The sequence below is a fragment of the Macaca mulatta genome, chromosome 7, assembly GCF_049350105.2.
Source record: "Macaca mulatta isolate MMU2019108-1 chromosome 7, T2T-MMU8v2.0, whole genome shotgun sequence".
NCBI lineage: Eukaryota > Metazoa > Chordata > Mammalia > Primates > Cercopithecidae > Macaca > Macaca mulatta.
Genome location: NC_133412.1, coordinates 167,450,027 through 167,468,143, shown reverse-complemented (window position 1 = coordinate 167,468,143; position 18,117 = coordinate 167,450,027). Strand labels below are relative to the sequence as shown.

At 39.4% G+C, this 18,117-nt stretch overlaps 1 protein-coding gene across 3 annotated transcripts in view; it reads right to left on the bottom strand.

Moving 5' to 3' along the window:
• PPP4R4 (protein phosphatase 4 regulatory subunit 4) overlaps positions 1-17,431 on the bottom strand; it is a 106,596-nt gene extending 89,165 nt beyond the window's left edge. For all 3 annotated transcript variants that reach the window (XM_015144418.3, XM_028851782.2, XM_015144422.3), the window contains exons 1-2: positions 17,171-17,431; positions 15,631-15,704 (exon numbers count right to left, since the gene is read on the bottom strand). In XM_015144418.3, coding sequence (XP_014999904.1) covers positions 15,631-15,704; positions 17,171-17,287 — 191 coding nt within the window. In that variant the 5' untranslated portion in view covers positions 17,288-17,431. The remainder of the gene's footprint in view (positions 1-15,630; positions 15,705-17,170) is intronic.
• Between the last annotated feature and the right edge of the window lie 686 nt (positions 17,432-18,117).

Sequence of the window (18,117 nt, the reverse complement as noted above, 5' to 3'; positions counted from 1 at the left end):
ATTTGCCTGAAAAACACAAATGAGCTTATTTTCCCCTCCCTCTTTATACCAACAAGGGTACAAACAGCCCTCTGATTCCTAAGGATACAGTTCAGAATTATTTCAACCTTTCCTTTCTCCTCACACCCCACAGCACATTTCACAACAGTGTAATAAGATGTGTATGACTCCCAGTTGTTCTAGATTGAAAAGAACTTACTAAGGTGCAAGTACACCTGTGGCATTAATAAATTGTCGGTTTTTTGTATTGTTTATCTTGGATTTTTTCCATATTATAGTGCAATATAAACAACATTATATTTGATATTAACTTTTATATGTTTTACTGTATGATATATAGAAGAATAATTGCTGTTAAATTTTAGTTTCAGTTCTATATATTAATACACATGCACACAAACGTGTGTATATGTGGGGTCACAATTTAAAATGTATTCCTTACGTGATAAGGTCATAGAAAAAAAAAAAAAGTTGGAAATCGCAGCTCTACAGTATTTTGCATAGAGTAAAAGGGAATATTACCAAAGTCTGTCCTAAATATATGAGCTATAGCAGGAATATTGAAAGGTATGAAAAAGTTAGTTCAGGAATAACTATATAAACTTGGAAGAGTTCTGGGAACATTGTAAGCTCCCTCCTGTTAACTTTTTTAACCAGCCTTTCTATTTCCTCATTAACAAATAGCAGTAAAAATTCCTTTAAAATACTTTTATTTTTATTTTTATTTTTTGAGACAGAGTCTCCCTGCATCGCCCAGGCTTAAGTGCAATGGCACAATCTTGGCTCACTGCAACCTCTGCCTCCCGGGTTCAAGCAATTCTCCTGCCTCAGCCTCCTAAGTAGCTGGGGCTACAGGCACACGCCACCACACCTGGCTAATTTTTTAGTAAAGACAGGGTTTCACCATATTGGCCAGGCTGGTCTCGAATTCCTGACCCCAACGATCCGCCCACCTGAGCCTCCCAGAGTGCTGGGATTACAGGCGTGAGCCACCATGCCCAGCCTAAAATACTTTTTAAAAATATATAGATATGTTAGGACATAGCAGGGGAAAAGGGCTAGCTAAGATAACATACTGCCAACCCAGCCAGTAAGACAAACTCAGAATAGTAACCAACAGCTATTAAAAATAAATAAACAAAAAAACAAACCAGGTGTGGTGGCACGTTCCTGTAATCCCAGCTACTAGAGAGGCTAAGGCAGGAGGATTGCTTGAGGTCAGGAGTTTAAGACCAGCCTGTGCAATATAGTAAGACCCTATCTCAAAAAAAAAAAAAAAAAAAGATAAAAGCAGGCCAAGTCCCTGGCACCTACAGGAAGAAGGGGTGACAAATAAGTATTGAAGGAGAAGAGACCCAATTACCTAACCTAAACAGGTGAAGTGACATGTTCAATCATTCAGGAACTGCTGGGTGCCAGGCACTGGTTCTGGATTCTCCAACACAATCTAATAACGCTTTATGCCTAGCACAGAATGTGTCAGACAACGAAGACTGTCAAGAGTACTGACAGAAAAAGAAAGAGTATAAAATTACTCCCAGGTTTCCCTCCAGTATGATACCGGAAGATGGTCAGGCTTCAATAACAAGAGGAGGCATATTTAGGTAAGAAGTGATGAATGCAGCTTCAAGCACATTGAGTTTGAAAAGCCAGCAAGACATTCTGGTGGAGACACCCTGGTGGAGGTGCCCAGTAAACAGAAATGATCCAAAATTGAGAAGGAAAGGCCAAGGCTACAGTCACACATTTGGAAATCATGCCATGGAAATGATGACTGAAATCCAGAATGAATAATATGACCCAGAAAGAGAGTCCCAAATAATACACAGTGGCTCCCGTCTGTTCATTTGACTGATTATCACTGTAAGTGGGGCACTGAATCAGAAGAAATGTAATACAAACACATCAACTATAATATTTAAAAACTCATCAGTCAATCCAAAATCAATCTGTAAAAGCTATGTGAAATAATTATTTCTTTTATCTAATAATAAAGACAGGATAAGATAGAATAAAATGAAATGTTCAAACTAAAAGGGGGTCTTGGAAATATAACACATCTCCTTCACATTGTGACAAGGAAGAAACCAACATCTACAGAGATTGTGGAACTTAGGTCAACCAGCTAGTTACTATCAGGGCCAAAATGTCATCTCCACAAAGCAAGAGCTGATTTTTAAAAACTATTGATCCTATAATCTCTCTCATGGGTTCCTAAATAACTATTCATTTAAATAAATTTTACATATGTATATTTTCTTCTCTAAGAGAAAAAAACAAAGTCAATTTTCTCCCTGATTTCTCTTATGGTAACTGTTTTAGATATTCTTATCATTCAACAATATACAAATTATCAGTCCTCTAGTTATTCTAAAATAATTTTTTCAGTTTTATTGAGGCATAACTGACAAAAATGCTGCATATTTAAGATATATGATGTGATGCGATTTTTTAACCCTTTTTAATTGTAAATTGAGAAAAAATAATCTATGTATTCACAGGCTACAAAGTGATTATGATATCTCACCATACGTATACATTATAAAATTATTACTACAGTAAAGCCAATCAACATGTCCATCACCTCACATAATGACTTTTTGTGATGAGAATACTTAAGATCTACTCTCTTAGCAAATTTCAACTACACAATTGTCTAAGGAAATATAATTATTAATTACAACAAATGTAATTCAACAGCAAATAATTTAGGTACTCTATCACGATACAAATGTTTCTCTATATGTGTGTGTGTGTATACACACATATATATATTTTAGGCAAGATATATATATCCCTGTCAAGATTTCAATATGTTGTCCAAAGACTAGGTCTACATGCTATTTATGTAGTAATAATGAAGAAACTAAGCAGTGTAACAGAATAATAGGCATTTTGATTGTAGGGTCATCTTCATAAAATACAATCAAAATAAGATATTATAAGAAAACTGATGATTAATCCTCTTATTAACATAGATGACAAAATCCTCCACAAAATATTAGCAAAGAGTCCAGAAACGGCCGGGCGCGGTGGCTCAAGCCTGTAATCCCAGCACTTTGGGAGGCCGAGATGGCCGGATCACGAGGTCAGGAGATCGAGACCTTCCTGGCTAACACAGTGAAACCCCGTCTCTACTAAAAATAATACAAAAAACTAGCCGGGCGAGGTGGCGGGCGCCTGTAGTCCCAGCTACTCGGGAGGCTGAGGCAGGAGAATGGCGTAAACCCGGGAGGCGGAGCTTGCAGTGAGCCCAGAACGCGCCACTGCACTCCAGCCTGGGCGACGGAGCGAGACTCCGTCTCAAAAAAAAAAAAAAAAAAAGAGTCCAGAAACATATAAAAAGACTAATTACATAATGAACAAGTAGGATTTATTCCAAGAATGAGAGGTTGGTTCATCATTCAAAAAGTAATCAATGTACTTCACTGTATTAAAAGACAAAATAAGAAAAGCCATATACCATATCAATAGATACAGAAAAAAACATTCTACAAGATTCAATACCCATTCATGGTAAAACTTAGCAAATTAGGAATACAGGAAACTTAACCTAATGGTTATCTATTTAAAAAGTACAACCACATTATACTTAATGGTAAGAGACAGAATGCTTTCTCCCTAAGATGACGAAAGGCTGGAAGTCATCTCTCGCCACTCCCACAGTGGAAAAACCTGCCAGGTATTTCCTTAAGTGAATGGCCTAAATTAACATAACTGAGGATAAATCCATGGTGACAGCATGAATCCCCTGATATGACGAGATAAGAAAAGCACTGTGGTACTCTTCCTAAAAGCACATAACCCCAATCTAATTATGAGAAATAACATCACACAAATCCAATTTGAGGGAGAGTCTATGAAATACCTGACCAGCACTCTTTAAAACTATCAAGATCATGAAAAATAAGAAAAAGTTAAGAAAGTGTCACAGCCAAGAGAAGACTAAGGAGGCATAAATACAATGCGGTTTCCTGGAGTTGATCGTGAAACAGAAAAAAAAAACAAAAGTGAAAAAACTAGTGAAATCCAAATAAAGTCTGAGGTTTAGTTTAGAGTGATGTATCAATGTTAATTTCTGAATGTTTGAAAGATGTACCATGATTATGTATTAATAACATGTTAGCATTAGGGGACACTGGTGGAAGGTATATAGGAACTTTCTAAACTAACTGCAATGTTTGTGAAAATTTAAAATTATTCTGAAATATAAAAAATTAATTAAAAGGACAGAAAAAGATATACTTTTTAAACACTAACCAAAAGAAGATTGGAATGAACATGTGAATATTAGATAAAGTAGATTACAAAACAACGTATACTCTCTTTTTTTCTTTTTCTTTTTCTTTTTTTTCCGAGACAGAGTCTTGCTCTGTCGCCCAGGCTGGAGTGCAGTGGCGCAGTCTCGGCTCACTGCAACCTCGGCCTCCCGGGCTCACGCCATTCTCCTGCCTCAGCCTCCCGAGTAGCTGGGACTACAGGCGTCCGCCATCACGCCCAGCTAGGTTTTTTTTTTTTTTTGTATTTTTAGTAGAGATGGGGTTTCACCGTGTTAGCCAAGATGGTCTCGATCTCCTGACCTCATGATCCGCTGGCCTCGGCCTCCCAAAGTGCTGGGATTACAGGCGTGAGTCACTGCGCCTGGCCAATTTTTGTATTTTTAGTAGAGACAGGGTTTCACCATTTTGGCCAGGCTGGTCTCAAACTCTTGCCTTGTAATCCACCCGCCTCGGCCTCCCAAAGTGCTGGAATTACAGGTGTGAGCCACTGTGCCCAGCCTAACAAAGTATATTTCAAAGAATAAACATTACTTAATGATAAAGGGGTCAATTCAAGAAAACATAATAATCCTAATTTTATGTGCATTTCACCACAGTTTCAAAATACATAAACTACTAGTAAAAAATTACATATTTGAAAGGAGGAATAGACAAACCTGAAATTACAGTTGGAGACTTCAATACTCTCTCTCCGTAATCAATAGAACAAATTATAAACACAATGAAATACTACTACACACCACTAGAATGACTTAAAATTTAAAAGACTGATCATATCAAGTGTTATCAAGTATAAGGAGCAACTCCAACGCTCATACTGCTGGTGGAAATATAAAATGGTACCATCACCTTAGAAACAATTTAGCAGTTTCTTAAAGGATAAACATACATTTACTATATGGTCCTACAATTCGATGTTTACCAGAGAGGAAGGAAAGCACATGTCTACATGAAGATTTATAAATGAATGTGTATAGTCACTAAGTTTGTAAAAGCCCCAAACTGAAAATTACCCAAATGTCCATCAACTGATGAATGGATAAACAAGATGTGTTATACCCATTAAATGGAATCACTATCAATAATAAAAAGCAGTAAACTAACAATATAAGCAACATCAAGGATGAACTACAAAATAATTAGATTGAAAGAAGCCAGGCAAAAGAGTAGACTATATGATCCATTTCTATAAAATTCTAGAAATTGGAAACTAATTTATAGTAATGGAAAGCAGATCAGTGGTTGCCTGGAATGGAAGGGGCTCACGGGAGGGAGCGAGAGATAATCTAAGGACACAAGTAGCTTTTGGGAGTGATGGATATGTTCAGTATCTGAATTGTGTATACATATGTCAAAGTTCGTTAAATTATACAGTTTAAATATGTGTGATTTATTAGATGTGAATTATACCTCAAAAAGCTTCAAAAAATGAAAAAATATATAGTCAGCATATAACCCAACAAACATTCTTAGGCATTTATCCAAGAGATATAAAAAAACGATGTCTAGATTCCACAACAGGCAAAATTATTCCACAGTGACAAAAGCAGATTAATGGTTGCTTAGGGTTAGGGTGTGGAGTTAACTGCAAAGACATACCAGTAGCTTTTGTGGGGGTGATGAAAATGTTTTATATTTTGTGCTAGTTATACAGGTGTACCCATTTGTCAAAACTCATCAAACTATAAACTTAGTTTATTTAAATTATACTTCAATAAAGGTATTTTCCAAAAATGGAGGTGGGGGAATTTGGTGCCCCATCTAGAAAACTAATCTAGAGAGGAAACTTTGTAACACAAGAAGTTTCTAAATGGTATGTTTCCTGTATATCCAAAGTAAATATGTTCCCAATCCCAAACAGATGGTTTAAAAGGGCAGCAACAACTATCTTTTACTGAACAGTACTCTGTACCAAGCATTGTGCCCTATACATACATTTCCTCTAATCTTCTCAACAATCCTGCAATGAAGGTATTATTATTCTCATTTTATTTTTTGTTTGTTTGTTTTGAGACAGGGTCTCACATTGTTGCCCAGGCTGGAGGTCAGTGGCACACTCGTGGCTTACTGCAGCCTCAAACTCCTGAGTGCAAAAAAAAAAAAAAAAAAAAAAAAAAACAGGAACAAGCCACCATTCCTGGATACTTTTTAAAATTTTTTTGTAGAGACAAGGTCTCGCTATATTGCCCAGGCTAGTCTCGAATTCCTGGGTTCAATGGATCCTCCTGCCTTGACCTCTCAAATTGCTGGGATTACAGGTGTGAGAGCCACTGTGCCCAGCCTATTTATTCCCATTTTAGATTAGGAGACTTGGGCTCACAGAAGATAAGCAACTTACCCAAGGTCTCTCAGTAAGTAAATGAGCAAGCCTCAGCCTCCAAGAATAAATCTGGGTCTGCCTTAAACTATTTCCAATATAACATACTGACTCCCAGTACCTGTTAATTGATACCTCTATTCTACTGAAATTTAAGAAAAACACATTTGCTTCCTTAAACTATCTCCTTGAATACAAGTATCTGCCAGTATAATGACCTTCATTCCCCAGGAGATGCCTAGCACATAAGTACTCAGATATGTTTTAACCTAAATTCATAAGATTTGCTGTAAAGCAACTATTAGTTGCATTACAAATCTTTTCCATTATTAACATCTCTGATTGGAGGGAAAATTACATTCTAAGGGTATAATCGATTTTGCAATTATTACTAACATGATTACATATACCAGTATTATACTAGTATCATCTAAGGATAAGCCAAAAGTGGCTTTTGGCTTATGAAGAACTAAGCCTAAACACTTTCTCTATGCTTTCCACATTTGATAGCCAACACAGTCAATGAAAGACACTGTAATACCCAAAAAATCAAACTGAAAGATGTACAGATTTAAAAGATCATTGGACCTTATTCAATGCTTTAATTCCCTTCATGTAATCTTAATTTTAAGAAGGAAGACAGGCCTGGTGACTCATACCCATAATCCCAGCAACTTGGGGACTGAGGTAGGTGAATCACTTGAGGCCAGGAGTTCGAGACAAGACTGGGCAATACAGCAAGAACCCCATCTCTACAAAAAAATTTAATTAGCTACGCATGGTGGCTAATGGCTGTAGCCTCAGCTACTCAGGAGGCTGAGGCAGGAGGAACACTTGAGCCCAGAAGTTCAAGGTTATTGTGAGCTATGATTGTACCACTGCACTCCAGCCTGGGTGACACAGCAAGACCCTGTCTCAAAAAAAAAAAAAAGCTATGAATTTTACCACTTGGTATGGTGAACCCTTTAATTCTTAATGTCAATACTAAGAAACTACTGCACAATTCAACATTACAAGACTGGGAACCAAGCAATACAACTCCCACTTTTTACTGGGAACTAATTAGTTATAATTTATGATAGAACTCAACTTTCCTGTGTCCCTGTGTCTCACTTAGCTACTTCCCAAGAGGAAGCATTGGGATGAGTTAATTGCTCATGAAAATAAACACATACACATGCGTGCATATACATTTATAATATACATATAATATGATTACATTGTAGTTACATAACTTAACACATTCTTTATTCAAATATATATACTCATTTATTTTATATTGCTTTATATATTATATTTATTTTATAGATTAATTTTTACATATTTTATTATTCTATCTTATGAAATTATTTTATATTACAGAATTTATAGGCATTTTTAAATAAAACACTATGCTTACAAGATGAAAACTTTGCTCAATTCTCTCACATCACATTATGTTGTTACGCTTTCAGAGGTCTTTTCAATGACATTATATGGGTCACTTTTACATTAATGAAAATATTTCACTTTTATTTTTAAGCTTTTCCTACAGATCCCATGAGAGCGTTCTGCTTTCTACAGATGTCACAGAGAAACCTTTCTGAATCTTCGGTAAGTAGGAAAAAAGACACAGATGCCTCCCATGGTTGTTCTCATAACAAAAGAAAAGGAAACAGAGATGGGAAACAATCTCCAAACCCTTTATATTCAGAGACCTAGTACTTTTCCAAAACAGGGAATTCAAGGTTTGCCAAAGACTTCAGTAATTTGACCTTAGCAATAATGGAAGGTATACAGCTGGAATCCATTATATACTGCTCTTAATATATTAAACAGTGATCCCTCTGTCCTACAAAATACAAATGAAGTTGCCTGCAATTTCCATGTAGAAAGGCAAGTCATTTGTACATCATCTTCACAGAAGATGACAACGTGGGCAATTGTTTTTTAATGAGGACCTCTTAGAATCATTAAAAGCACAGGGACTGAGAATAGCACTCCCAGGAACAGGGAGACTCCAATATCCACTTTGTTTCTCTTTTTCTAAGAAAAACTAATCACACACATGCCTTATCCCCTAAGAGACAATCCAATAACTGAGAGTCTTCTAACCAACAGTCTAGCCAAGTAAAACCTTATAGAACTCCCCTTCTTGTAGGGAAAGAAAAAAAGTTAGATGGTGTAAGTCATGCACAGAGAAACGAAACATCTAAAGGCTATTAACTAGGAAGCTCATTATTGATATGCTAGAAATTATGTACTAAGAAGTTTGTCACTTTTGTTTCCTAAAAAAAATATAGGCTGGGACCATTCAAACACTGCTGGCAGAAGTACAAACTAGTCAAAGCACACTGGAAAACTGTTTAGCAATATCTTTTAAGCCGGACATAGGCATATGCTACGACCAACAATTCTACTTCTATAATGATACCTAAAAGAAATGCACACATGTATTCACCAGGAGACTTGTACATGAATGATTATAACAGCATCATTCATAAAAGCCCCAAACTGAAAACTAAGCCAAATGTCCATCAGCAGTGGAATGAATAAATTGTGATATATTCACATAATGGAACAGTATACAGCAATGAGAATGAACAATCTGTTGCTCCTTGCAACAATATGGATAAATCTCTTTTTTAAAATGTTGAGCAAAAGAAGCTATACACAAAAGGTACATAGAGTGCTTTCTACTATAGAAAGTTCAAAATCAAGTAAATCAATGTATAGTGTTAGAAGTCAGGAGAGTAGCTACCCTTTGCAGGAAGTACGGGGCACTGGGACAGGAATACAAAGGAAGCTACTAAGCTAACACGATAATGTTCTATGCTTTAATCTGGATACTGGGTACATGGGTGTGTTCACTTGTAAAAAATCAACAAGCCGTGTTACGATTTGTGCACATTTCTGCATATATTCAAAGTTCACGTTAAAAAATAAAATATAAGCTTATAAAAGTACTTCTTTAACTGATATTCCAAATTCATTACTTTTTTTAATGTATAAAGGCAAACGAAGAACAAACCAGACCATGGGAACGAATTCAACAGAGAGACAGGAGAGGAATATCAAGAATGAAGCAAGATCATCACAGAGCACACTTGGAAAGGAGATGGTATGTACCTCTCTCAAACAAAGGTGTTTGAGATGTGAAAAGATGTTAAAAGACCTGATTAAGCAATACTCTCTCTACTGCCTTGCAACTGCAAGCTGAAAGCTCGTCGCAAATAGACTACTTTCTGGAAAGCCCACAGAATTCCACTCTCACTAGTTGAGTTGTAATTAAGAGTCAGTTAAGTATGTTCCCAAACTAGTTTATCTCAAATTTCACTTGCTGTTGCAATTACATAATTACATAATTTAATTAAATATTACCTAAATATATGAATACATATACTTGTTTCTATAAAAATAAAGTTAAAAGTTTTAGAAAAACTAAATTCAATAAACATAAGTTGTCAAAGAAAATCGCTATTAAAGTATCGAAGAACAAAACACAAGTCGAAAATCATAAAAACCTAGAACCATGCTTTCAGACTGCTTCATAAGCAAATTTAAATTCTTGTTCACCTATAAAGAAAACTGAACTTGATATTGTAAATGCATTATGGGGTGATTTATGAAAGAAGGAGAATTTCAAACTTTAATCAGCAGACCCATACTCAAAGAAAAGACCATGACTCTACATCAAAAGATTGGCAAATGAAAATATATTTATAGTTTACATTAGAATGTACTGTTGAAAATATGTATCATTTATGATTTTATGATTCTAGCCAATTGTTTGTATTAACAACCAACTATCTATCTTAATTGTGAAGAATGCAAAAGTCCTCTCCTGTATATCACTAGAGAAAACTGAGCAAGCAATACTGGTCACTCAAGACCACCTATATACACATACACACATGCACGCACAAATGCAAACGTGATCTCTCTCTCTCCCGCCCTCTCTCTCTCTCACACACACACACACACACCATGCCTCACTAAAACAATACTGAAAGGCAGCAAGCATCAAAAACAGAAATCAAGACAATAATGAAAGTAAATGTGGGACACAGGTCTTAAAAATGAGGGCATTCAAAGGAGTTTTCCACACAACTTTCCACTGTGGGATAGCAAATAAGATAGGTATTTTAAAAGATAAAACAACTAAAAGCTAGGTGGGTAGCAAAGCTTTAAACACTAGAATTCTTCCTCACTATCTCATTGCTACCCTATCCTAGTCTTGAACCCAGGAAGTACGCCAGAGTTCTCACATGGTACAACACTTGTTTATTTCCACTGATTTGACTGCAGAAATCTCACTCCTTCATATCACTAGGGGGAGCACTTACTCTTTAAAAAATAATAAGAGAAAGTTTTAAAAAAAAAGTTCCAATTACAGATGCACTTTATGATGGGGGCAGTGGCTGTGGAGGTAGTATGTGCCTTCTGTAGTCCCAGGTATTCGGAAAGCTGAGGTGGGAGGATCATTTTAGCCCAGGAGTTAGAGCACTATGACTGTGCCTGTGAATAGCCACTGCACTCCAGCCTGGGAAACAGAGTGAGACCCTGTCTTTAAAAAAGAAAAAAGGAAAAAAAAAAAAAAAAAAAAAAGCAAAGCTCTTTATCTGACTGTCCCGGGAAAGCAAAGTGCAAAATGATTTAAAACTCACAGCACAAAGTGAAAATAGTTTTAAAGTCACAAATGACTTTAAAAGTAAGCAACATAAAAGCTAGGCTCAGTACATTAACCAATCAACACATTTAATGCATAACAGCAAATATTACTTAGGGTCATTTGTTAAGAAAATATAAATCAACAGGCTGACCTTACTATTACTCAGTTAAAAATGCTTAATTATGATTTGTGAAGATTCTAATTTCTGATAAATACTATTAGCAAATGAAGTTAATGGACATCTATCACAAACTTCAGTTGGTATACTTTGTTTATTAAATTATTAGAAGGCAAAATTAATACCATTATCCTCTTTTAAAGTTTTAAATGTAACTTGAGCACCTAAGTAGCAAGGAAGTAGGGAAAGGGAAAAGGAGACAGAAGGGAATTAACAGTAATGGGATGCCTATCATGTGCCAGGTGCTTCAACCACACTGGGAAAAGGGAATTATTATTTCCGCTTTACAAATGAAAAGCAGGCCTCGAAAACCATAACTAACTTGACCACTGTCACATAGATAACAAGTTATAGAAGAAGATATGACCCATAATACCTAAAATTAAAAATATCAGAAGTTGCTTAATTCATCTTGCAGTATGGTCATCTTAAATACTCTTTATTCCATTAAGAGGTATGTATTTGTATCACAGCAAAGAACAAGAAAGAACAACAAGAAAGCTTGCCCTTGTCCTCTAAAAGCTTGTCCTCCAGGACCTTACAATCTACTGAAGAAAACATGTACACACAGTTAAGGAATATAAATCAATGATTAATGGCCAATTGAAGAAAGCGCCACTAAGTGATAAGGGAGATCAAAGAAGCCTGGGATCCATGTGGTTTAAGCAGTTAGGGAAGACTTTATGAAACATGTAAGATTATAGCTGGATCCTAGAGATGCTATATGTTGGATAGGGATATACTGAAAGAGTACTCCAGGATGAGCAAAAGCAAAAGTTAAGGATAAACACAATGAAACTGAGTAACAATGAAAAGGCCAGCATGACTGAATCAAAAAGTGAAGAATTAAGTGGAAACAACTCAATATCCATCAACTGATGAATGGCTAAACAAAAGTGCTATATCCATACAGTAGAATACTACACTGCAACAAAAAGAAATAAACTACTAATGCCTGCTATAACATGTGTGAACCTTGAAAACATTATGCTAAGTGAAAGAAGTCAGTCACAAAAGGCCACATACTGTATGATCCCATGTTTAGGAATGTCCAGAATAGGCAAATCCATATATACAGGAAGCAGAATGGTTCCCAAAGGCTGAGAGGGTTGGTATTGAGGGGTAACTGCTAATAGTACAAAGTTTCTTTTGCGGGTGACAAAAATGTTCTACAATTGATTGCGGTGATGGTTGCACAATTCTGTGAATATACTAAAACCTGCTTAACTATTCAGTTTAAATGAGTGAACAACAGGGACTATGAATTATATCTCAATAAAGCCATTTTTAAAAGTGGGGGACTGGTGGGACATCACATTGCACAGCTAAGATAGAGTCAACTATGGAGTATTCTGAATGCCAGGCTTCAGGGTCTACACTTTATCTGGTAGGCAGTCAGAAATATACAAGTAAAGATTTACCTAATGAAAGCACAGTATACATACTTAAGATTCTTCCATAACAAAATCATTCACATGTTTTAAGTACATTCCAAAAATATATGCAAAATCACAAAGAAGAGAAAGAACAGGAAAAAGATATGATTTTGACTAAGACACAAGCTGGGACTATTAGGAAAGTTGTTTTGCTTCAGTGCTAAATGCCACAGATGGGTATAGCAGCATCATATGTGTGCAAAACCACAAATTCATCTGTGTCAAATCTTTGAAGACTGTAATATTCTAAACTTAATTGTGAAAATGTCATTAATAAATGACTTGCCATATTTCAGGGTAAGATAATGAACAGTATAATTTGTTTTTCATTGATGATAGTACTCTATATTATATATAATGCTTTTTTCAGATAATGGATTCAATCTAAGTGCTACCAGAAACTCCACTAATATAAAGCATTGCTTACTGATGCTTACATATCTGACTTTGAATTCTAATTTAACATAATACTCCAAAATAGTTTTAATATACAAAATAAAAGAACTAAAGAAACAAACCTGACACATAAAAGCCAAGAGAAAAAATATGTTACATATTATACATTTATATAATATTCAATGCAGAGGAAAAGGTAAAGTGCTCAAAAATAAACCTGAAAATCACTGACAGAGGGAAAAAAGGACTCAGCAAAGTACAAATGAAAAAAAGGAATAAATTACATTTACAATAGCAGGTTCAATACATGAGAGAAGATGAGAAGGCCTAAACCGAGGCAAAGTTCGGAACATCTCTATGAAACGATCCTGTCTCCTCCCCTGAATCCCAGGGAAGAAAGACCCTTTCAAGCATTCTTGGCATCATCCCTCCCAAAGCTGGACTAAGGTGAAATCCCACATTCCCCCAGGAGGTGGTAAGATGTTAAGGATACAAAAGAAGAACTCAGCTGGAGAACCCATACACAACCAAACCAGTGTTCCCCTTCTGAGTCACCTTGCAAACCTCCTTCAAGGTAGGTGAGCCACAAGAAACTAAAGGAGATATTGAATCTCTTTTAAAATTCTCTTGTCTAAGAATAAGAGGGGCCATCTGTCTCTATAAGGGCTTTGTAAATTCCAGAACTGAGCGAAACTTATGTTGAGTCTAAGAAATAAAGACAACTCAGACAACCTGGTTTGCTAACAAACAATAAAAGCAAAATAGAAAACAAATAAGCTTTCCTTAAAAAAAAGGCTTATCACTGATATCTAGAATACGGTGTCTTCTATTACAAGTAAATAGAGCAAGACTCTCCATTTCCTAATTCTAAGCCAGTGTTTGTACTAAAGAAAATTCAGTAGGAATAAACAGGAGGTTATTTCAAATCATTAACTGTTGTAGATTTAAACACATTTATCCACACTTTCATCAATTTTCTACCTACTTTGAGTAAAAGAACTGTGGGAATAGGCAAATGTTGACAACTATTGTTCACCATAATAAATGTGTTAATTATTAAGGAATAAAGTATTCCAAATACAACACAATAAAATATGAAAATCGGTTAAAAGTTGGATTATTCTCTAAGTAAACACCCAAAACACACACCGTTGAATTCATATATAAAGAGAAGTTTTCTCTGAAGTAAATAGGTAGAAATGATGAGAGCATGTACCATAGCTATCACAAAGAGGGGGAAAATAACATCAACATTAAGTCTAAGATGCAGTTACATTTCTAAATGATACAATTATCAGATGGAATGGTCTACATGGTAAATATGCTGATATTCTGACTAAAGTTACAACAGAAACTCATGATGCCACTTTTAGTAGGCTAAAAAAAGTAATTAAGAAAATTGAAGACCTGGAGAGGGAGTTTTTGTTTGTTTGTTTGTTTGTTTTTACAGGATCATTCAATGAATAACATGGGACTGGAAACATGATCTGTAAACAAGAAAGGAGAACAAGAAACTTGCCAGTACCTGGAACTGGCACTGAGCTAAGGAAACAAGGATGACAAATATCCTAGGAGGTAAATTACATCAGTTTTCAAAATCTGATTCTGGAAAATAAGAGTGACTAATTTGCCAAAAGGGAAAAATATGTTGTGTAAGCTAATGAAAAATTTTAAATATACACAAAATGCTGTAGGAAATTTGTTTCTAAAGGATTTTAATCAATTAAAACATCATTAATGGTCACTGTACTAGTTTTTAAGATGCTCAATCTACAAGACAATGTTTTAAATAGTTCAGAAAAATCTTGTAAATATTCGCAGTAACCATTTGCCTTAAGCAATTCTGTAGAGCCTGTGAAATGGTTTGAAATCAACTAAGTTTCCAAAACCCCTCAGACAAAATCATAAAGCTTGCATAGCAAAAGTACTACAAACAGGATATCCTGAACAGCAAAATGAACTACCATATTTGTGGATTTTTTTCCATATAGTAGATCCCATATAATGTGCCTACTCTACAATGAACTTAAAACTAATCCTTGTATACTCAAGTCTCATCTAAACTTACTGAATCTTAAGTGAGAAAAACCAATGCCAGAAAAGAAAAAAAGGATGAGGTTCAACTCAAACCATCTGCTCTTCCTCCTCCAAGCAACATTCTATAAATTAGGTGTTTTATTTAAATTCTCAAATTCATAAGTCCACAGCCAAATCTAATGTATAATATAGTTAAGTACTATGCACACAAAAGTACTCTGTTCAAGTGGCTAAGTAAATCTGAACATAACGGGAACATACATTTTAGAAAGCATTGATCTCTGCTGCCACAGGGGGAAAAAAAAGAGCAATTTCACAGAAAGACTAGGAAATACCTGAGCAGATAAACAGCCCTTTCAATATCACTGAGGTCTTCATCGACTGTCAATCTTTCTATTTCTTCTGGTGTCTGTCAAGGGTAAAATACACATTTATGCACCACAAACATTGGGTCAGTCTTGCCTCCCAACCTCCCAGTGACCCTCTATGAGGATAAACGAATGAAAAAGTTTCACAATTAAGCATTAACAATGAAAACTAATCAAGGAGCTGAGGATACCAGGCGACATCAATCACGGAAGTCTCTAATTGGGTGGTCGAATTTGGGGAGGGGACTGTTTTTTTTCTGTTTTTATCCTTCTAGCTTCTGGATTGCAGCTTGAAAATCGCATCGTGGCTTCAGAACCTTGGCTGAAATCCATTTCATACGCATGTTATAAAACGAATAAATACACACACTTTTATCTCTAATACCTCACGGCTATTTCTCCAGCATTTTCCACCCCAAGAAATGCTAAAAGGGGGATGGATGAACACTGCAGCCGAGCAGGCATGAAAAGGACAAGATCTGGAGTGGGGGAGGGAAGGAAATCAACTCTGGGGCTGGAAGAAACCAGAGATTTGAGATATTGCGGCAGGTGGGAGTGAGAGGAGCTAAAGCAGCTAATTAAGCGATGGCCAGGGGAAAGGGGTCCTGTCCGTAAACTAGGTTTGCTGGCGCTAAAGGTTGGAGCCTCTGGGAGGAAGATGACTCTGCGGGGTGGGAGAGCCGGTGGGGGTGGGGGGAGCAAGCTGAAGGTTGACTCCCTCAAGGGATTGGGGAGCAGGGTCCCAGCTAGAGTCCTGGAGGGGTTGGGAGGAAAGGATGCGCGGTGACTCAGGAGGGCGGCAAAGGGTCGCGAGGGCTTGTAGACGGGGACCAGGACCACACTGAGAAAGGGTGCTGGCTGGGAAGCGAGAGGAGGCCGGGCTGCCTCGAGGGCAGAGGGACCCGAGCTTGATCTGACTTGGTGGGCTGGGGGTGAGCGGACGGGACGCTGGGTGGTGTCTCGGGGAGAGGTGGGGGGAGGAGTCGGGAATGTGTGGACCGAGGGGTGGGCCTGGGGCCAGAACCCGGGCGGCGTCAGCGGACCAGAGGTTGGGGAGCCCAGGAGAGGACCGGGTAGAGGTGGGCTGCGGCCTCGAGGGGCAGCTCCCGCGGGGTGGGGCGGGGGGCGGAAGGAAGGGGGTCCGCGACTGAGGACGCTGGGGCTGCCCCGAGGGCTGGGGCTCGGCCGTTCCTGGGGGTGAGCCGGGGGGATTCGGACGCCTCAGAAGGGGCAAGGGCCGCGGGGCTGGCGCCGGGTCGGGGCTGGGGCAGGGACCCGTCCCTTGCGGATGGGGATCCAGACTAGAGAGGACTGGGTCCGCGCTGAGGAAGGGTCCGGGAGGAGCTGGCTTAGGGCGGCACGGCAACAGGGGCTGGAGGAGGACGGAGGGGCCGGTCCGAGAGGGTCCCGGCGGCCCGAAGGAGGGGAGGGTGGTGGGGTGGGGCGGAGATCAGCGCGGGGCAGGCGGCCGGACGCCCTGAGGGCAGGTCCTCTCCCCGGGGCGCACCTTGAGGCTCCGGCGGACCGGCCTCTCGATGATGGTGAGCTCCTGCAGGTCCTCCATGTAGCCGAACAGGCTGTTCTGACTGAAATCCATCGCGGCGGCGGACGGCGGCGGATGCATGGACCGCCGGGCACCCTCGCCGCCCGGGCCGGAGCGGCCCCGGGATGCCGGACGCGCTCAGCCCCGCGGCCGCCCACCAGCAGGACTTTCTCCCGCTCTTGGCCGCCGGAGCCTAGCGTGAGGCTGGCGGGCGGCGGGAGCAAGAGCACGGCCCGGCGAGGGGGCGGGGCGGGCCCGGCGAGGGGGCGGGGCGAGGCGCGCGGGCGGGCTGTGGGGGCGGGGCCAGGGGCGGTGGCCCGCCACCTTGCCCACCTCGGCCCCGCCCCCTCCCGGGTGCCGCGCGCACGAGGCAGGACGCAACTGCCGCGCAACGACGCGGCGGCCCCGCCACCCCTCTGCGCCCGTTCCTCGCTGTCCTCCTAAACCCCCGTCCGCCCCCAACCAAGGGCGCCCCACCCCACGGCGCGTGCGCAGAGCCTTTTGCCTCCAGCAGCCGGCTGAGGCGGGCTGGGGGCGGGGCCTGGGGGCGGGGAGGCTGAGCCAATGAGAGCGGAAGCAGAGGAGAGTGAGCTGGCTGGGTTGCGGCTGCACCTGCTGACTTAACTAAGTGTCCGGTTATTCCCAGGACCGCCCACCCCAGCTGGCGGGTCGCGAACCCAGAGACCCCCCTAACACAACTCCAGCCCTAAGGGGAGCGCTGAGTGCCCAAAATAAGCAGTTAGAACGCGGGGTGCCGGGCTGACGGGGGAGGGGGCTGTGGGAATACAGCCCTGGAGGGGCTGGCTTTTGGGCAAGGGCAGCATTCGGAAAAGGCCTCCCGGAGAAGAGTCACTTAAACTGAATCTTAGCTTTCCCAAAAGAAATAATAAAAGCAAGCCCGTCTGGGGTTG